Raw genomic sequence first — 21,929 nt, 5'->3', positions numbered from 1 at the left:
AAAATGGTTTACTTTAAAATCTTATAGACTATTGCGGATGGATTTCACAATAGTAAAAGTAAATATATATATATATTTTTTTTTAACACCGTATTTTCATTGTCTTTTTAAAAATGTATTCCGTTTTTATTCCTGCTATCCCTCCTCCCATCTACAACACTGGATGAGACTCGAGGGTCATTCATTAAGCCCGTAGTCGAGAAATTCCCAACAGGGGATTCACACCAAAACATTTTGGAAGTAATATGGGATTTGATAGGAAGCCAGGAGAGGGATTTCAACAGGAGAGATGTTGAGACAGATTTAGGAGAGGGTAAAGTGATTGTAGCAGCAGCCATCCGGATAGATTGTAGAGGAGACAGGTGAGCTGCAGGAAGGCCGGGCAGCAGAAGGTTACAATAGTTCACGTGGTGCGGCTGTAAATCTCAAATTCTTTTGACTACAGCGATTTTGGTAGCTGTGACATCACGTCGCCATCGCCGTCGCGCCCACTATGGCCGGGTGCTACTGACTACTTTGAGCAGCCTAAAACTTGACTGCCAGTGACTGGCCTGCGTCTTGCACCCCACATAGAACATGCGCAGTTGTTTTATTCTCCACATTTTTATGTGTTTCAAGATGGAGAACAGGAAGTCTGACGGGGATCATATCCGTCTTGTTTTAAAGAATCAGCAATCCTTTAAGCAAGATTTAAAAAAATGAAGGCTCAGGGTTGTCCCCTTGATCAAATTATATAAGGAGAGAAGTCGGACTTTGGGAAACAGGTTTATATAATGTGTACAACTATATTCACAAATCCATGGAGTACCCTATTTCTGGTGATACAACCCGTAGATCAGAGTTTAAGTTTTAGAATGGGATCTTAGAAATGGAATGCATAAAAGCATAGCTTCCCATGCCTATTTTTTTTTTTATTCCATCTATGGCTTTTATGGTTTTTGTGTAATCAATTTTGTCAATGTTCTTGAGTCACTGTTATCCTTCAGGCCTCTGTGTGTCATCCTGATCAATAGAAGTGGCTAAAGGCTTATACTTATGTTACTCATCCATCAAATGCAGCTACTGTAAGCTTGTCACACATCACATTAGTCCAACTACCCTAAACTTTCAGCAAGTCTGCAGCAGGGGGGCACATGTTGTCACATATAAACAAGTACAGCGCTCACATCACATCATGTCTGCCAGAAATCATTAGTGACTCACCTGGATTTGGAAACCTTAAAGCCTCATGACCTTGATATTCCATAGGAAACTCCTTAAATTCAGATTTTAAAAGTCTTCACTTCATAATGTCAGAAGCACGTTGCAATGAAATGTATTGCATCTCTCTGGCAGTGAAGGGTTAACCCTTTTTTTCTTCAAAATATTTTACTAGATTTTTTCACAGAGTACAGATATCCAACAGTATAACGATGGGAACATACAGATGTATAAGATTAGAAATGGTATAATTATTATAGGATAAGAAGCATATTGGGTTGTTCTTGAATAGTTACTTTTAGCCTGTTTATAACAACATCTGCAATTATATAGGCATTAATTCAGTTGGTAAAGGAGAAACAACTAGTACTGTTCAGTATTTATACCATGTTGAAAAGTATTTGGGGGGGGGCACAGATAAGAGAGACAAGGAGAAGGGGGGGAGAGGAGGAAAAGGGGGAGGCAGAGGGGGGCGGGTAAGTATGGCCTCCCGTCCCCACTGGCTTTTTCGAACTCAACCCTTTTGGGTCTGTATCGGGTGGATTTTCTTGTTATCGATCGGTGTAGCTTTGGGTTCTTTAAATCTATATCTTCAGCTAGGGTTGAATAAACTAGATTGGGTCCCACGTTTTATACAAGTCGTAAGTCGAGTGTTTCAGAAAAGCAGTAATTTTTTCCATCAGCATCACCTCATTTATTCTTTTCTCTACAGTTTGTCTGGAGGGGGCAGGGGGTTATTGTCTTCCAGAAGGCCGCAACAGAGCACCTGGCCGCAGTCAGTATGAATGTGATTAGTCGCCTCAGAGGGCGGCTGATATCTTTGACTGGTTTTGCAAGCAAAAAAAAAAAATCAGTGGGTCCAAGGGGATTGATAGTTCTGTTATGTCTTTAATAATAGTTTGGATAGTGAACCAATATTGCTGAATAGCTGGGCATGTCCATCAAACGTGTGCTGTGTCACCTCTCTGTCCACAACCCCTCCAACACAGATCAGACACTGCAGGGTAAATTTGTTTGTCTGCTTGGTGTGAGGTACCATTGAAATATGTTCTTAGAAATGTTTTCTTTAATAGTGATACATATGGAGGTATTTGCGGCAAACTCCCAAATATCCTCCCAATCATCGTTATCAATTTCCACGTTTAGGTCAGCCGCCCATTTGAGTATATACTGTAATTGTGGTCGCGGGAGTCCACTGAACCTTCCATACCGTCATACATTTTTGTGATCAGGCCTTTCTGCTACAGACCTCTTCTACAAAAAAATTCGAAATTTGAGAGAGGGGGGAATTCTATCTTTTGGAGAATTTTTTTGCAAAAAGTGCCTAATCTGGAGGTATTTAAACATGTGGAGATCTGATGCTTCGTATTTGATCCAAAGCTCTTGGAAGCCAAGAAGTTTTCCTTCGTGTAGTAAGTTGGCTATTGTCCTAATGTTCTTAACTTTAAATTGGTCGAATTGTTTAGAGTCACATCCTGGGGGAAAATTGGGGTTATTGAAAAGTGGGGTGAGTTGTGAGGAGGGTGATGCGAGTTTAAATTTATCCTTGGACTTAGTCCAGCCATCCCAGGTACATCTCATTGAGCCCAGCTGAAACTATTTTATATTTGATTCCTGTTTATCCGGGGCCCACAGGGGTATCGGCAGAGAAGACGTTCTTGAGTATTGAGATTCTATGGCCAATCAGCAATATTGGGCCGGATCAGCATTCCATACCAAAACCTGCCGCAATTGGGCAGCTTGTTAATATTTTGAAATATCTGGGACTCCCATTCCCCCTCTCGCTCTTGAGGTCAGCATAACTCACCTAGCTGTCCTGGGTCTCTTGCCCTGCCAGATAAAATTGAATATTCTATTTTGTAGATTTGTTTAGTTTGGATCCAGGTATCTGGACCGGGAGGGTCTGAAAATGATATAATAACCTAGGGAGTACGTTCATCTTCACCGATTCTATTCTCCCGATCCAAGACACCTGGAACCCGTCCCACTTTGCCAGATCTTTGGGTGGGTAATTACTCCGATATAAGGAGTGATAGTGCCTGGTCACATTTACTCCCAAATATTTAATGTGAGAGGAACTCCATCTGTAGTTAAAATTCAATTTTAGTAATTTAATCTCCAGGGCTGGGAGATTCAAATTTAGGGCCTCTGATTTGTCATTGTTAATTTTGTACCCTGAGATTTTCCTGAATTCTTTTGGAGGTTGGGTAAAGATATCTGGGGACTCGCTCATATTAAAATGATATCATCTGCAAAAAATTACGATGCCCTGAATGTTTATATTTGCTCGAATATTTGTGGCTATGGGTTCAATTGATAGGACGAAGAGGAGAAGGGACAATGGGCAGCCCTGTATTGTTCCATTCCTAATTCTAATCGGTTCGAAATCATTCTCTGGGAGCTTAACTACAGTGGTCGGATTTTGGTATAATGCTCGGATTCCTTCTAAAAAGGAACCTTTAAATTCACATTTCTGCAATGTTTATCCAAGAATACCCAATTTATTCTGTCGAACGCCTTCTCTGCATCAAGGCTCAGAAGAATGGCTCTAGTTCCAATTAGATGAACATGATCCACTATATTATTTTCCAGAGTCTTATCTGAAGCTTGTCTTCCCGAGACGAATCCCACCTGGTCTATATGAATCAATCTTGGCAAGATAGGTTGAACCCTATTTACCAGGATTTTGCTATATAGTTTGAGGTCATTGTTCAGTAGGGAAATCGGATGGTAGCTACCGCATTGCATAGGGTCCCAATCCTCTTTGTGTATAATGGCGAGGTTTGCAGTTGACATGGTTGGTGGGATTGGTTTTCCTTCATGCACTGGTACTCTAGTCAAACTCATTCTCCTTGTTTGCTGTGAAGCAGCTTTGGCACACCACAGTTGCTAGTATTACCAGCAATGCAGCTGTCGTACCTGTATCTTTCCTAGAGGCATGAAAAACAGTGGGGGGTTTTCTGTGGTTTAGGAGCTAGGCTGTAGTCAAAAACAGGTGTTTGGCAGGACATTTAGTGAGGCAAATTTATATGCCACTAGCCGATATACCCGGCGTTGCACGGAATGTAAATCCGTAATAGGTAGTATTATATATAAATAGGGGAACAATAGGATGACTATTTGGTGGAAAGCTTGTATAATAATGTTGAAAAGAAACATGGAAGAAAATGTAATACTATGTTGTTGTTTAAAAATGGTTTATTGTAAAGACACCACAGTACAATGTATATTTTGGTGACATAAATGATGTAAAATGTGAGGTGTGTCCCGCTAGGGTGTGAGTGGGTGTGAGGCAGCGGGTGGGTGTTCAGTACGGGTGGCGAGTGGGTAGCGAGTGCTGGCTGTGGGTGGGTGTCCCGCAATGGTGTGAGCGGGTGTGAAGCGGTGGGTGGGTGTTCAGTACGGGTGGCGGGTGGGTAGTGAGTGCTGGCTGTGGGTGGAGGTCCTGCTAGGGTGTGAGCGGGTGTGAGGCGGCAGGTGGGTGTTCAGTACGGGTGGCGGGTGGGTAGTGAGTGCTGGCTGTGGGTGGGGTTCCCGCTAGGGTGTGAGGCGGCGGGTGTCTGGTGAGTGCGGGCGTCAGCTGGTCAGTGATGTCGGTGCGTAGGGGTGTGAGTGTGGCGGGTGGGTGTGAGGCGGCAGGTGGGTGGTGAGTGGGTGTGACGGCTGGTCAGTGATGTCGGTGCGTAGGGGCGGGAGGCGGCAGGCATGTTTCAAGTGTGTCGGGTGGGTGAGAGGTGGCGGGTGTGTTTAGAGTGGGTGAGAGTTGGCAGGTGTCTGTTGAGTGCGGGTGGCGGCTGTGGGGCGCAGGGGTGTGAGGCGGCAGGTGGGTGAAAGGCACAGGCGGGAGACGGGAAGAGGCGTGAAGGGATGGCAGGGGCAGGGGGTGAGGGGAAGGCAGGGGGACGGGGGTGTCACTGTGTGTGTGTGTCTGTCACTGTGTGTGTGTGTCTGTTTGTCACTGTGCGTGTGTGTCTGTCACTGTGTGTGTGTCTGTCTGTCACTGTGTGTCTGTGTGTCTGTCACTGTGTGTGTGTGTCTGTCACTGTGTGTGTGTGTGTGTGTCTGTCACTGTGAGTGTCTGTCACTGTGAGTGTCTGTCACTGTGTGTGTTGGGGGGGGTCAAAAACGGAGCTGGGGGGGTCAAAAACGGAGCTGGGGGGGGGTCAAAAACGGAGCTGGGGGTGAAGTCAAAAACGGAGCTGGGGGGGTCAAAAACGGAGCTGGGGGGTCAAAAACTGAGCTGGGGGGTCAAAAACTGAGCTGGGGGTGGGGGTCAAAAACTGAGCTGGGGGGCGGTGTCAAAAACTGAGCTGGGGGGTGTGGGGGGTCAAAAACTGAGCTGGGGGGTCAAAAGCAGAGCTTGGGGGGGGCAAAAACTTACAGTCTCAGTTAAGCCTCCCCCCAGCAGCAACAGCCGACAAAACTCCCTTAACAAACAGGAGATGTTTTGGATTTTCTCATTGGATACTCTTTGTCCCAAAGGACTCAATGTAGAATGGGAATTGAAACATTTTTTACACACTTGATTCTTATTTATGTCTGGGATATTTTGTTCTTATGTTTTATATTATATATTAATTATTATTGTCTGTATTATTAGTATTAGATTTATTATCACATCCTCACTTCATTATTATTTTTTTAGTCATTTGACTTTTTGATTTTTTCAGTTCATATTACTTTATTAAGTTTATGATATCATCACATTATATATTATTTTCAGCATTGGTTCGGTAGCTCTAAATATTTTTTAACATGTCTTTTACTTATGTTGGTCTCATTTATATGTTTCTGATTAACATCTTTCAATGCATCTTTATTTAAACATGCTTGAGACCAGTTTTTTAACCTTTTTGTTTGTATATGTATTGGTGTGTTTCCTGTGTTAGTTGAATCATCCAGTGCACCTGCACCTCGTTGCTCTACAGGTGCACTGATTTGGCTCTCTATTACAGGACTCTTTTTGCTTCTGGCAGATCACTCTTTGACAAAGGCCCCCGCGGCTGAAACGCGTCAGAGGATCCGCTAGAGCTCCACTATGCTGCAATAAAGTCTTTTTACAGTCACACTTCTCAGCCTCTGCATGAATCTTTCCGGCGGTGCATCGATTTTTTCTCCCTTGGGAGGAGCACTACATGTACTCCCTGGAAGAAGAGGAGAGAGGCACGTTGACCAAGATGGTGGTGGAGAAATGGCGCGAAACCCGCAGTAACGGCACCGACAGGCTCAGGAGGTATCCAACTGGAACGAAAGAAACTACCAGGACATGCCACCGTTCGCGGGGGAGACGACAAGGGGTACCCGGAGTTGGAAGAGTTCAGGATATTAAAATCTATTCAAAATTATTGGACAACAAATTGAGCTCTATCCTGCCCAGGCTGATTCACCGGGATCAAGTTGGATTTGTTAAAGATAGACAAGCGGCCGACAACACTAGGAGAGTTATTGATGTAATTGATTTTATTAATGCCAACAAGATCCGGGGGATTGTGTTAAGCTTAGATGCAGAAAAGGCCTTTGAAAGAATAGACTGGCCATATCTAGATGCCATGCTGGGGGTGTTCGGGTTCGGGGGCAGAATCTTAAGGACAATCAAAGCGCTATACACCAGACCAGCAGCAAGGGTCATCTACCAGGTCTTTCTCTCAGAGCACTTCAGAATTAAGAGTGGCACAAGACAGGGCCGCCCGCTTTCTCCCCTGTTGTTTGCCCTATGTATGGAGCCACTAGCCGCCCAAATCAGAAGTAATCAGGACATATCAGGAATCAAAATTAAGTCTCAATTTCTCAAAGTGGAGTTATAAGCGGATTATGTTATTCTGACAGTATCATGGCCTCACCTCTCTACTCAACCTCTTCGACCTTTTAGGGAAACTCAATAGTGTCAGGATTTAAAATTAATCAGGTCAAATCTGAAGCCCTCAGCCTGAATATCCCAAAAGATATAGTAAAGCTAATAGAGATTAATTTCAATTGGTAATTCAAAGCAATCAAATATTTAGGGGTGACCATCACAAAAAATGTAAAGTCACTATATTAGGCAAACTATCCTAAACTCTTACCATCCTTGAGGGGAGAATTGAGGGAGTGGTCCTCATATGGAATCTCATGGATTGGGAGAATTTACAGCGTTAATATTAACCTTCTACCCCGTCTATTATACTTGTTTCAGACTCTCATGTGGTTTCTTCAGACATTCCGTCCATGCAATCCCAAATTTCTAAATGTATCTGGAGGAATAAGAAACCACAGATAAAAGCAAGAATTTTACAAAGACCTAAGGAAGCGGGTGGGCTGGTGGTACTTTGCTTGTTTTCATATTATAAGGCGGCTCAATTAAGTTAAATTATACAGTGTCATATAGACCCTGAGATCCGAAGGTGGGTGGCCTTAGAGAGCGAACTATCTGCCCCTCTGGAACTTTGCAACCTAATTTGGTACCTGAAATCCAGGCTTAAAGCATTGAATAATCCACTGTCCTCCATGCTCAATTCACTTGCAGTCTGGGAGACCACCAAATTTAGATGCTCGTTGACTTCTAGGCATTCCCTGATGACCCCTTTAATATGGCAATCCAAACTTTGCTCCTGGGTTAGATAGTAAGAACTTCAGACATAAAACAGATTTGGAGACATAAGGAGATTAGTAGATTGAAGGATTTGGAGGGTAGAATCACCATTAAAACATTCGAACAGATTGTCAGAAAAAGACATCCCTATCACAGAATTTTTTAGTTACCTCCAAATGCGGTCGTTTTATACCAAACACACGGTACGTCATCCGCTGACGAATTTTGAAACGGTCTGTATGTTGGGCAATGACACACGGGGACTAACATCTAGAATATACAGAGGAGTAATCGGTTCAGGTAAAGACTATAAACAGAAGCTAAGTTTCATGACTCAATGGGAGTCAGACCTGGACAAGACCCTAGAAGACGAGGACTGGACAGAGATTTTTAATGCAGCGGCCAAAAGTTCCATATGTACGACATTGAAGGAGAATTCATATAAAATTTTAATGAGGTGGTACCTCAGTCCAGTAAAATTGTCCAAATTTGTCCCGGGTTACTCCCCCTTGTGCTCTAGGCAATGTGCAATGTGGAGAACCGGTGGCTCGATGGATGAACTTTGAGGTTCTACACTTTGATTTTGTTATGGCTGACATGCTGTAGTCCTGTCCTCGAATAGCCCCTTTATGGGAACAATTTAGAAATTGGCTACGGAGGATTTTAAGCCTCAATTCGACTGGATCCCTAGTTGTTCTTGTTAAACAAACCAGCACAAGAGCTATCCAGAGCAGAGAATAAAATAATTCCTCATTTTGCAACAGCTGTGAGGTGCGAGATCGCAGCCTTGTGGAACCAAAACACAATTCTATCGATTTTGAAAAGATTTGGAACAGAATTTGGTTTGTGTGCCAGATGGAAAAGTTGACAAGTTTAGTTAACGACACTGGCCCAAATTTCCAAAAGGTCTGGCTGCCTTGGTTGACTCAGACAGATATCCAAGGAGTGAGCAGTGCCACTGTGTGGCTGTGACAGGATTAAGTGCGTTTTCCTTCAATCGTAAGTAACGGGTAAGGGAATGGGATGGAATGGTCTAGTTTAAGCTCCACATAGAGACAGACACGAGGTCAACACCACACAGGGATAGGCTTGTTTATTAAAATAGGAGAGGCATCACAGGATCCGCCGGACGGAGGAAGCCAAGGTGCAGTGCCCTCCAATGGACGAGACACGAAGAAGATGGCAGCTCTCCCCCCTCTTCCCTCCCCTCTCTTCCCTACGTCATGGTGACGTTTTTTGTGTTTGTGTCTCAGGAGGCAGGGATGGGGCGTTTATATAAGAGAGCTCATGTAACAAAATGTTCAGGTGCCTGTTATGCCCTTTGGAAAAAAATTAAAAAAACACAATTAAAATTTGAAGTTGAAAAAAAAGAAGACATATAAAAGTATAATGTAATACATTGCCATTTTAGGGCAGCATGTTGTGGAGGGAAATAGGGAAACGCTAATGATGGATTTGGGGGCTGGTAACCTTTCATGTTGCTTTTTCATGCCAGAAAGATACAGCTGTGTCATCCTTTTGAATCTTCAGACGGCTCCTCTTTTCCTCCCTTTGCACAGACTTTTCTTGCAGCATTTACTGCCAATGTGAATAACCAATGAATGAAACTAGTTGTGAAGCAAACTTCTTTTGGCCTTGACGGGTTTACTTTAATAACCAATGTTCTGTGAGCTTAGTTTGATTTGAGCTCATATTCCCCACGCAGTGCTACCCCATAAGACCTTTCCAGCACAGGTTAGCCAGGATGGCCCTTGCAGCTCATTTCCCTTTCTTCTGGCCCAGAAGGTGTCTTATGGAACACTGCTTAGAAAATATGACCCTACAGTAGATGGATGAAAGAAGTCATTGTGTAAACACGAGAATATCTTTTCCTGTATGCTATGGTAGTTATAGAATGAGCAGTCTGCATCAACGTCAATTATTCTTGGTTGTGCATTAAGAATCTGCATCAAATCCGAAAACCTGCCCAGCAATTGTCATACTCATGAACAGGGCTCGACAAATGCACTCACCTGGGCCGTGTGCATTTTAGCCGCCGGTGACACATCACTCACCCGTATTCTCCTTACGCTATCTGTGTAGCGTAGAAAGAATAGAGCATAGAATAAATCGTCTGCGTTCGCAGGGTAAGAGGAGGTTTGTGTGGCTGAGGCCTCATCCAATAGGAGCGTGGGAGGGGTGGGGCGCCGTCAGGCAGAAGCCACTAGGAGAGTGTTGCGGGGGGCGTGGCTGCTCACTGGCGGCGGGTCACAGATGGCGCGTGCTGCTGATGGCATTGCGGAACCGGCGGAGACATATGGCTTCGTTCAGGGTGCTGGCTTCGGAGGGAGGGCGTGCTGCCGTGCGTGCTGCCGTGAGAAACAAAGTATTCAATTTGAATACTGGTTTTCAGGGTAGCAACTGCCCTGTCTCCGAAGCCAGGAGTTGAAGCTGACTACAGTTTCAATAAACGAGAATTTCGTTTTTTGGAGCTGCAGCAGCGTCACAGGGACCAAGGCAGCCAATGAAATCATTCTTCAGAATGATTTCATGACTGCAACTTGGATACTTACCCTGCCGTGTGTAACCCCGCCCCCTCCCCAATGCTGAAAAGTCTGCTGGGGGATAAACACAGATCGCCCAGCAAACTGCAGCACTGCCTCCCTCACGCCCTCCCTCCGAGTCCTGCAGCTGACACCCTGAACGAGGCCTGAGGCGGAGGCAGCGACTGGAGCAGGTACCTGGGGAAGGGGACATGGACACACAGACATTGTCCTGGCCAGCGCTGACAGTTGTGCCTGACGTCGCCTGCTGCAGGCGACTCGCTCTGCTATTGCTGCGGCCGTACCTCCGCGCCGTAAGTTTGGCACGCGATGTGCAGGAGAGGAGTTCGTCTGAGATGCAAGGGGGGGGGGGGGGGTGATCTGAGATGCAAAGGGGGTTCTGAGATGCAAGGGGCGTAGAGGGTGATGTGTGAGGGGGAAGAGGGTGACGTATCAGGTGCAAGGGGTGAGAGGGTGACGTGTGGGAGTGTGTGCGTGAGAGAGAGTGTGTGTGTAAGTGGGAGAGTGTGCGTGTGTAAGTGGGAGCGTGTGTGCTGATCAGTGTTGGGGTGTGTGTGTGTCTGTGTACTGGTAAGGGGAGTGAGGAGGGAGGAGAGAGAGCAGAGAGAAAAGGGAGGGGGAGGAGAGGATGGAGGGGAGAGAGAGGTTAGAGGGGAGGAGGAGGAGAGAGAGGATGGACGGGAGAGGGAGGAATAGATGGAGGGGAGAGGGAGGAAAGGATGGAAGGGAGAGGAGAGAGGATGGCGGGGGGAGAGGAGACGGAGGAGAGAAAGGATGGGGAGGAGAGAGGATGCAGGGGAGAGGGAGGAAGAGCGAGGATGGAGGGAGAGGGCGAGAAAGGATGCAGGGGAGAGAGGATGGAGGGGAGAGGGAGGAGAGAGAGGATGGAGGGAGGAGGTATTGAATGGGGGGGAGAGGGAGGAGATGAAGAATTGTAGACTTGTGCCACTACAAATGTTGCAGATTGTTTTGGGAAAATAAACTGGGAAAAGAATGGTTCCGGAGAGACGCAGAATTTTTCTTATTAGGAATTTATGGCATTTTTTTTACATTGGGGCCAGGGGCGAGTAGCTTTTTTGGTTGGGCGAGTAGCTTTTTGGGCAATTTGTTAAGCCCTGCTCGTGAACATTGTTTATTTTACTTTTCAGGTCAGTCACCATCCACCAGCTGCAGCCCATCATGTCTACTCCAGAAATGGATGGACCCTTCGGCAAGAAATCACCATTGCCAGCAAATTCAGGGGCAAATATCTCTCCATCATGCCATTGGGTAAGAGATAAGCTTGTGTTTTAGTATAGGACTGGGCCTAATCAGGTTATTTGTTGCCCCATTATGTAGCTAGCTGACCAATTCACTGCCTCTAGGTCAGTGATTCCCAACCAGAAGTTCCGTGGAAGCAGTTTCAGGGGTTCCTCCTATGGACCACAGACCCCCCTCCCCCCTGGGGGTGGGGTTTTGTAATATGTATTTTGTAGGGTGGATTGAGAGAGAGTGGTGTAATTGAGGGAAGGTAGGGGCGAGTGAGAGAAGAGAGGGGGGCAGGAGGGAGTGAGTGAGGAAAAGAGGGAGTAAGAGTGAGACGCAAGGGGTAAATACATGCGAGGCGGGAGGGGGGAGAGTTAGTGAGATGGATGGGAGAGAAATACATGGGTAAAGGGTGGGAAATAGAGGTGGCTCGTGAGGTGTTAAATTTTGTGACTGACCCCTGTCGAACCTAATATGTGTCAGCCAGAAAGGGGTTCCCCGAGATTTTTCTAAATACTTCAAGGGTTCCTCCAAACAAAAAAGGTTGGAAATCACTGCTCTAGTGGAATGATCAGCATGAAACGGGACCAGTTCCTGACAGAAATATTCTCGATATATTGTCAGGAGCCAATGACGTATTGAGCGTCTATACTGGAGCAGTCCTGTGGGATTTTGGTTCTCTGAACTATTTTGTGCGAGTTGTTTTACAGCCCGTGTTAGGAAGAAAAGACATTGCTAATTGAGCAATCTGATATATCACCCACCTTGAAAGAGAGGCCTGTGACGTATTGTAAGCACTGACCTCACAATGGCGTATTTAATGCACTTCCAAGTTATGTTCACTTTTTCAATAGCTAATCTGTAGTTTTTAAGCCGTTACAGTGATTGAAGCATCTGTTAGATAAGAAATGTAATCGCGTTTTATCTGGAGGCAAAGCTAAGGTTGATCAACTTCTAAATCAATACCCAGATGTTATCTTAAATCCTCCGACGCCTGATGTGCCCAGGCTCATTCTTCCTCTGTCATGTGTCTGCGCTCACAGGTGACATTCATCTAGAGTTCCACTCCAGTGGTAATCACTATGTCTGGCGTAAAGTCACCTCCACCGTGCACAACATAATTGTGGGCAAGCTCTGGATAGACCAGGTCAGTACTTTGATGCATGCAGCTTGAATAGTAACACTGTGCCATTAACTCTGAAGGTGCTAACTTTAGTTGGCGTGTATAGATTCTAATGGAAAAGTTACTGGAAATGCAAGTTGAGTGTTTGTGCTCTGCACTCTGATTTAGTTTAGCACATGTGCGATATCCAGGAATGCAAAGAAAAAAACAATATAGCAATGATGCAGTTTCCACACGCGTTTTTCCAAATAAAGAAGAAGATCTATTAAATAAGGCAGTACGTGTTCAACTCCATCCTCTGAAAGCCCCAGATTTTAGGAATAACTGAATTAGTAATACACAAATGAATACGTTTAATTTTCATAGGGATGGAATAGTTTGGTTAGCTCCAGAACATTACGTGGCTAGAAATCCCTCAATTCAGCAATAAAAAAAATTAAAAAGTGGAATGGGACATCTCGCCTCAGCCATTTAGCTGCTGAGGTAAGTGTATTACTATTAGGGGTTAACTTTAGGGTAAGTGTTCAAGATTAGGAGTTTTAGGGTAAGATTTTTAGAGTAAGGGGTCAGATTAGGGGGATATGGTAAGGAGTAAAAGTTAGGGGTTGTAGGTTAAGGGGCCTACCTTTGCAGCGTAACAATCGTAAATATCCCGGCTGATTGGCGACGGCGACGAGATGCCGGCGGCTAAATATCCTAGAACTGTAGGAAAAGACTGTGCCCACTGCCAATTAGCATTCTAGTTCCACTCCTAATTATGTCAGAATCACAATGTTTAGAGTTTGTTGGTATTTGACTGTTTTTTCACCCAAGAAATTCCTCAATTCAGCAATAAAAAAATAAAAAAGTGGAATGGGACATCTCACCGCAGCCATTTACCCCATTTACCCCACAAACCAGATATATATTAACACAGGGATATTCATTTTTGGACTTTTGCCAGTACTTGCAAGGAAGAAACAGATGGCAGTGGGGGTCACCCAGTCGGAAACTGCAAGGTTTCCTTACGATGATGTGACCGCTTTCTATTGGCTGCCAGTGCCAATTCAAAAGACTAAACGCCAGCACTGGGAAGAGGTTTCATAGCATATTAAATACGCGCCATTGCATCAAGACAAAAAGGTGGAGGGGTTGTGACTGCAAACGCTACACAAATCTGCATACATAAGACTCATGCTATAGTGTAGTCTGCGTATCCCCTGCGTTTGTTTCTTCTCTTGCATTCGACCCATATTTAGGCACTATTATGAATGCTTCCTCTGCACTTTGTGAGTTTGAGGAGGGCTTTATTTATTTAATTGTATCAAGGCACTTTGCACCACGAATGTGACGGACAACTGGCGAAATATAGACAGATATTATAATGAGCTGTATGAATTCCTGCATCTTAAGATACTGGTTTTCCTTTTCTAACTGTAACGGGTATTCCCCCCCCCCAATCGCAGATCTGATGTGGGTGCAAGGAACATACGGTGTTACCATAGGTGTGGTGCGTTACCTGTTGGCTCGCAGGAGGGCTGAGCTTCCGCCACGGGGAACCTGGGGCAATTATACTAGGGACAACCACTTACTCGATACAGCGCCTCCACCTGCGATGGCTCCCACCAGAGGGGGAGTGGTTCCTAGCAGGACAATCAATAATAACATACACGGTGAGGTATAATAACTAAGGACTTTACTAACATGCAAACAACATATCACTACAATACAATAATATAACCTGTGTCCCTCTCTAGAGGAGACACCTACTGCGTCGCGCAGGACGCTTCCCCAACACCAGGTGATCCCACCCAGTGTCCCGAGAATCCCCCCCAATGTCCCGCACTCTTGGAGAGAACCTGGGTGACTGCGCAGTCACAGTTACACTAAGGGGCCCGTTGGTGCACTTATGACTGTATGGTACCTGCCGAGCACTCCGGTACTCGGATCAGCAACTGGCTTCGCAAAGGGTCCGACGTGTGATGAATCCGTCTGATCCTCCAACCGAACTCCTGGCACGCGGACCGCCAGGGCGGTCTCACTCTGATGAAAGTCTCTGTGAGTGTGTGTCAGTCAGTCAGTGAGTGTGTGTCAGTCAGTCAGTGTGTGTCAGTCAGTCAGTGAGTGTGTGTCAGTCAGTCAGTGAGTGTGTGTCAGTCAGTCAGTGTGTGTCAGTCAGTCAGTCAGTGTGTGTCAGTCAGTATGTATTTATGTGTGGGCTTCTCTCCTGACTCCCCCCCACCCCCCTTTTCCTGACTCCCTCTCCCCCTCTCTCCTGACTCCCTCTCCCCCCCTCTCTCCTGACTCCCTCCCCCCCCTCTCTCCTGACTCCCCCCCCCCCTGCTGACTGGCGGTGGCGCGCTAGTGTCGGCGGCGAGTGGACAGGTGAGGCGCTGCTGAGAGGGGGGGGTGGTGGTGGTGGGCTCAGATGCGGCTGCAGTGGTGTTGTCCTTCCCCCTCCCCCCCCCCCCCGCATCTGTGTCGGCAGCGGGTGGGGAAGAGGTGAGGCGCTGCTGAGAGAGGGTGGGAGATGGTGGGGCAGAGGCGGGTGTTGTCGGCGGTGGTTCCCCCTCCCCCGCGCGGAGCTGTGTCGGCGGCGGGTGGGGAGGTGAGGCGAGGCGCTGCTGAGAAACGGTGTGGTGGGGGAGAGGCGGCTGGAGGCGGCGGCAGTTCCCCCCTCCCCCCCCCCCCCGCGGAGCTGTGTCGGTGGCGACACTACCCGCATGCTGCTGCTGGCCGGTGCTCGGGTGAGCCTGGTGGATTCCCTGAGGGGAGGTGAGCTGGAGGGGGGGTGATGGGGGGGGAGCCGGAGGTGAGGTGTGTGTGTGTCAGTTGGGTGAGGCCGAGGGGGAAGGTGAGCTGCGGGTGAGGAGAAGAAGAGAGTGGCAGTTGGGTGACGTCATAGAGCCACCAATCTGATTGGCCAGAGGCTGAGGACCAATCAGATTCACCACATCTAGCACCAACCTCACAAAATTCAATTTTATATATATAGATACAGCAATCTTAAGATAAAACTTTTCAACTCATTGTAAGATTATCACATTAAATCTTTGGGGTAAACAGCCCTCAAATCAGCATTAATTGATTTACAAAAAAACAAAAAGCAGACACATACTTACTCCAGGAGACTCACTTTTCCAGAAAAGCAGCCTCGAAATACGGGGATAAGCGTTACCCGCAAGTGTACTGGTCTTCAAACCCAATGACAAAGGAGTTGCTATCCTCATAAGTAAACAAGTACATTTTATTTTTCAAAGAGAACAGATGTGGCTTGAACCAAAGATACACAAAGTTACAGAGCAGACAGAGAATTAGGATTTATAGATGTGTAGCCATGTCTGGGTTTGGCTACTAATCTGCCCTCCCTGACATGTAAGCCCTGGTAACAGTGCAGGCAGTGTCAGGACCAGTCCTGGGTTTTCCCCACCAGCAGCAGCACCCTTGAGTGACAGGGGAGGAGGTGGGCTAAGGCCTGTGTTCTGCCCAATAAGGGACTCAGATCTTGGACCTTTCCCCTCGGTACTTAAGGGACTACAACACTAAATGTAGCTAGTTGTCTCTCCCCTTGAGAGAGACTAGTATCACACAGGTGTACAGGGCTCTGGCACCTGCTGTCCCTTCCCCTTGGGGAGTGGGGGGTGATTACCGTACCTCTGGCTCTATTAGGGAGTCAGGGAAGAGTTTGGACTGCCCTTGGTGCCCTAGGCCAGGGGTGGATGTCCAGGGACCATGCAGAGGAATGAGAGGCCACATAGTGATTGCTGTCCGGCAGTGTATGCTGATACATGCTATGTTGCATTAAAGACCGCTCTAGTTAGATTCCACTCCAGGCAGGAGTATATTTTATCAGGGGGAGTAGAGTGTGGTTCTCCTGCAGGGATTGCCTTCATATTCCTGGAGCCTGCAAGACATGGAGGCGCTGACACCAAAGTGAGAATGAACCAGCTAATATGCCAGAAGTCTGTCGTGATGTCCCCAACACCACCGGTGGACACCTCAGTATCCTGTAAGCCAGTAGGTACCAGAACTACACATCTGGTAGCAGGGCAAATCTCCCAGAGGGTGGGGGAAAACTGATACATTTGGAGGCGCTGCTGAGATCAACCGGACAGGCATTCAGCGAAGCAGAACAGAGACAAAGAAAGTATGCTTCCAAAATACTAAAGAACGATGGGAGGCTAGTTGTAGCTCTAGGGGACTCCTGCATACCATAACAGCGACCCAACTTCCACGACAGAAAGCTGCAGCCTGTGCCGACCTAAAGGGTAACCTGTGAGAAGGCAGATTGCTATTGCTCTGGTTCTAAGTCACCCTGAAGCCTGATTCGTGTGGGATGCCTGGAGGGGGTGTTTTGGTTTCCAGGGGCCCAGAAACCTCTGAAAGAGACTGCAGTGTCGGGGCCATAACGGGGTGACGTTAAAGTACTGTTAGGTAGTGTCTGAGGAGGGGTGCATGAGTCGCGGTGCCAGGAACCTCTGCTGGAGGAACTGCCACTTTACTACTAGCAGCTGAGGCACAGGGAACCACAGAGTACTCACATTTGGACTGTTATCATGTGCAGCATACTGGAGGGAGTTTTGCCTAGCCTGGGATATATACTCAGCTATCATGTGTTGCAACAGCTTAAGGAGAGAGGATTCCCTCCAAAATCACGAGGACCGCATGTTAATGCACATTATGTTATTCAAAAGGGTGATTCCAATGCAAGGGGATCGACCTGATAGTTTCTGCCATACAAAATGGCAGAGTCATGCCCTACTGCAGTGTGACCCTACTCTAGAATCCACCAGAGGGAGGGGACATTGCCATAACCAATCGACAGGGACTGTCCGTAATAAGGGAGGAGCCGGATGTGAGCTGCCGCACCCTCCGTTCCTCGAAGCTAGTCAGCAGAGCAGAGCTGAAATTGGTGTGCTGATAATAAGCTTTACTGTTCAGCTTACCAACGCCATGACGGAGTGCAGAATAATAAGTATCAGCTACCAGGAGGCTTCCTGGTAGTAAGTGTTTTTTCAAATGCCTCTGCCCACAATGCGGCTTCCCCGGCGGAGATGCAAGACCGACTGCCATGTGTCCTCATTGTGGAGCTTTCTATATGCGGCCTGCGGTGTTGCTGCCAGCAACACCAACGAAACAAGACGCAGCGGCCTACACACAGAGCAGTGCGCGTTCCAGGGGGCCCATGTGCTCTGGTTCCCGAATCAGAACCAAGACAAAAACCACCGGGTAAGGTGACTGCCTTGGAGAGGCTGAGTTGCTATCACTGATGGCGCAGGAGCGGGACGGCTGGCTGCTAATAGCCGTCAGTGACTGCGATATGCTTCGGTGTCTCTCCTACACAGGTGTCCCTGCCATCATCGGATGACGACAGTAGCGGACGACAATCTGTGGTGATGCGCCGGCCAGTGCATCACCCCAGCGAAGCTGTGGAGGAACAACCTACTAGCGGAGTTGATCGACAGCGGAGTCCCGGCCTGGCGATATCACAGCAAGCGCTAGTGCTCCCTGAACAGCGAAGGAGCGCCACGCCCGTGGCGGCTCCCAGCGAGGCTGCGAACAAACCTGCGGCTGATCCGGAGGACCCCGTGATCATCCTGAGTCAGCAGAGCGGTGAGAATCTTTCCGGCCCTGCTTTCCAGGCTCTCTTGGAGGCATCTGTAGAGGAGGTACCGGCCGGTACTTCCTCCAACGCGTAGGCCAGCAACACCCTTCCGGTGCAACCGGATATCGACGCACTTCCGGTGCGGGACCTAGATCTGTATCCAGATCCCGGGAGACAGGCACAGATGACGTCATCCTTGAGGCGACCGCCGGGGCGGAGGAGACTTTTGCTGTGCCCGCTCCGGTGGCAACCGGATATCGACGCACTTCCGGTGCGGGACCTAGATCTGTATCCAGATCCTGGGAGACAGGCACAGATGACGTCATCCTTGAGGCGACTGCCGAGGCTGAGGAGACCTTTGCTGTGCCCGCTCCGGTGAGTATCGTCTTAACTGAGGCCAACGTGCAAAGATATTTTGCCCAAATTAGGGGTTTGGGGCCGTCGGGCCCTTACTGACCAGGACACCACTCAGGTGTAGGCTGGGGTAGGACCACGGAACTTGCAGCGAGACCTTAAACAGCCTACTACCTCGGCCCTTGCCATTTCTGCCTCTTCCCGAACTGTTGTTGGGCCCAACAATACTACTCCCTAGATCCGGACCCATAAGAAGTTTCCCAAACCCTCTCAAGACTGGAGAGATTGGGTTGACTTTGGAGGAAGGGTCCAACGGGGATATATCTGCTGCTAGTAGAATATCCTTTGGGGGAAATCTGACCATTCTACCTCATGTAAATCTGACACATCAAGGGGGGTCTTCAAAAATGGACACTGAGCCTGATAGTTCCCAACATATTATCCCTGCAGGGAAGGTGCTCACGTGGTGGGACCCGATGTTTCAAGGTTATGCTCCCACTATGAACTGGACTCGGTTCCTACTGATTGATGGGAACACAGTAGATCACTGGTGGGAGGAGGGGGAGTTCTTTCCAGAGGAGACCGCTGAGGCCCTAAGGAAAAGAGTTGGAGAGATTAGGCTGGGCATAGTGAAGCCTGCTGGTTTAGCCGTACTGTACCAAGAAGCACTCACCCAAGAACCTCTATGGCACTCACCCAAGAACCAGGCCAGGCCCATGGCTGTAAATTGACCAAGTTAAGCCGAGCAGGTAGAGCTATAGTCCCTTGGTATAGGCAATTCCATGGCTATGAATATCCCTATGTCCAGAGCCTATCATGCGGGAAATAGATGCCAATAGGGAAGATTGGCTCAGGCAAGCAGTTTTTGGAGTACCTGAAGTCCAAGACAAGTCACTCTGCATATTACACCAATGAGAGGGTGTATGACCTTATGAGGGTGTGCAGCACAGGAAGGGGCATTTTCATGGATAGGGTGGAGTATCGCCCTGAGAATGGTCCCATTAGGGTATACTCGGTTCAGGTTCCTGATCATGAGAACAGGATTGTTAAAAAGTCAGACCCTAAACATTACAATTAATGGGGTAAGGGATTCTCCATGTTGGGAGTAATCCATAATATATCTCATCACTGTTAGGGTGTATGGGTTAAAGTATATACTGCTATGAGAAATGTCGGTATAATATTAACTGTATACCAATGTTGTTGGTTAACATGTACTGTTGTGTTGTTCCAGGTTATTTCATCTGAAGGATGGTACCTCCAAATTCAGCTCCAAGTGGGGACATTGGATTTCCACCAGAGGGAGAGTGTAGCCAGGTCTGGTTTTGGCTACTAATCTGCCCTCCCTGATATGCATGCCCTGGTGACAGTGCAGGCAGTGTCAGGCCCAATCCTGGGTTTTCCCCACCAGCAGCAGCTCCCTTGCGTGACAGGGGAGGAGGTGGGCTAAGACATGTGTTCTGTCCAATAAGGACAAGTTCTGCCCTTGGACCTTCCCCCTCGGTACTTAAGGGGCTGCAACACTAAATGTAGTTGTCTCTACCCTTGAGAGAGACTGGTATCACACAGAGGTGTACAGGGCTCTGGCACCTGCTGTCCCCTCCCCTTGGGAAGTGGGTGGGAGGGGGGGGGGGTGATTAGGGGGGGTGATTACCGTACCTCTGGCTTTATTAGGGAGTCAGGGAAGAGTTTGGACTGCCCTTGGTGCCCTAGGCCAGGGGTGGATATCCAGGGACCATCCAGAGGAAAGAGAGGCCACAAAGTGATTGCTGTCCGGCGGTGTATGCTGATACATGCTGTGTTGCAATAAAGACCGTTCCAGTTAAAATGTACTCCTGCCTGGGGTGCAATCTATCAGGGGGAGTAAAGTGTGGTTCTCCTGCAGGGATTGCCTTCATATTCCTTGAGCCTGCAAGAGATGGAGGCGCTGACACCAGAGTGAGGCCCGGGCCATAGAGGGGTGGGGAGAGCGGAGGCGCGCTAACGCTGAGGCTCGCCTGCTTCAGTCAGCGCGATTGCACGGACTTGCAGGCGAGCCAGCGTGCGCGAAGGGAGCCGGGGGGTGGTGGTTGGAGGTGGGGCATTGACGTCGCTGGGCCAATCGCCCACGACGCACTGACGTCAATGTCACGGCGCCGACGTCACGGCGCCGTGACGTTGACGCTGCTGTGCTGTGATTGGAGGTTTTCAGCCGACAGCGCGCTGAAAAACAGCTTGGCGCTCGGCTGAAACCTCCAACTCGTCAGCACGCCTGCGGACGCTCGCGTGAGCCCCCTCTCAAGGCATCCTAATTGAGGATGCAGGGGCTCAGCACGGAGCGTCCGCACGCCTCAGCACGGCCTGTCCATCTATGGACTCGGCCTAAGAATTAACCAGCTAATGCCCAAGAAGCCTGTCCTGATGTCTCCAAGACCACCAGTGGACACCTCAGTATCCTGTAAGCCAGCAGGTACCAGCACTACACACCTGGTAGCAGGGCAAATCTCCCACAGGGTCGGGGATACACTGCTACAGATGTTTGGAGGTTGCTAAATCCCACTACCAGAGATCACATTTATTCTACACCCCATAAATCTTACTCTCGGATAGATTTATTATCGACCGACTCCCATATGGCCCTGTCATTACAGGCTACAAAAATATATACTATAAGTTGGTCTGACCATGCCATGATTGAGATTCAGATCGTGTTCACTTCTGATCCTGGTAAGCAAACATCATGGAGACAATGATTCCCTGCTGATTATGTCCGAGGTTGTGACAGAGATTTTGCGGATTATTTCTCCCTAAACAAGTCCTCAACCTCTTCAGTTCCTATTTTATGGGCAGCTCACAAAGCATTAATAAGGGGATATCTAATTAAAGTGGCTTCCTTTAGAAAAAAGAGGACTCGAAAAACTTAAGGATCTTACGTCCTAATTCGAGAAGCTGGAATCCCAGCACAAGGCAAACCCCAATAATAAGCTTCTCACAGAGATCAATATGCTTAGGAGGGGACATTAGACCGTCTATATGACAAAGCAGAGAAGGCGATGAAATGGACAGAGCAAAAGTTTTGAAAAAGGCAACAAGGTAGAAAAAAGGGGGCAGCGCACTGCCTAAAAAATGGGAGGCTCTCAGGTAAAATATAAAAGATTTATTCCATAATTGGATCCAAAAAACACCCCAAAAACCCCACACCTATACGTTCGGGCCGTGCACCCTTTATCAAGGTGAATGTAAAGGCAACAAACCAATGTTAGTAAGACGACAGAGTAAGAAACTGAGGGATGGCAATATCCAATCTGTTCACCAGAAATATGGTAATTTGAC

The 21,929-nt window shown here is 47.7% G+C and overlaps 1 protein-coding gene across 7 annotated transcripts in view; it reads left to right on the top strand.

Moving 5' to 3' along the window:
• OSBP2 (oxysterol binding protein 2) overlaps positions 1-21,929 on the top strand; it is a 208,503-nt gene that overhangs the window by 165,393 nt on the left and 21,181 nt on the right. For all 7 annotated transcript variants that reach the window (XR_012787689.1, XR_012787690.1, XM_075568033.1 and 4 more), the window contains 2 exons: positions 11,460-11,580; positions 12,600-12,703. Coding sequence is in view for 5 of the 7 variants with exons in the window: in XM_075568033.1 (XP_075424148.1) it covers positions 11,460-11,580; positions 12,600-12,703 (225 nt within the window). In the remaining 2 variants the exon portion in view is untranslated. The remainder of the gene's footprint in view (positions 1-11,459; positions 11,581-12,599; positions 12,704-21,929) is intronic.

The sequence above is a fragment of the Ascaphus truei genome, chromosome 13 (genome assembly GCF_040206685.1).
Source record: "Ascaphus truei isolate aAscTru1 chromosome 13, aAscTru1.hap1, whole genome shotgun sequence".
NCBI lineage: Eukaryota > Metazoa > Chordata > Amphibia > Anura > Ascaphidae > Ascaphus > Ascaphus truei.
This window is presented reverse-complemented; position numbering and strand designations above follow the sequence as displayed.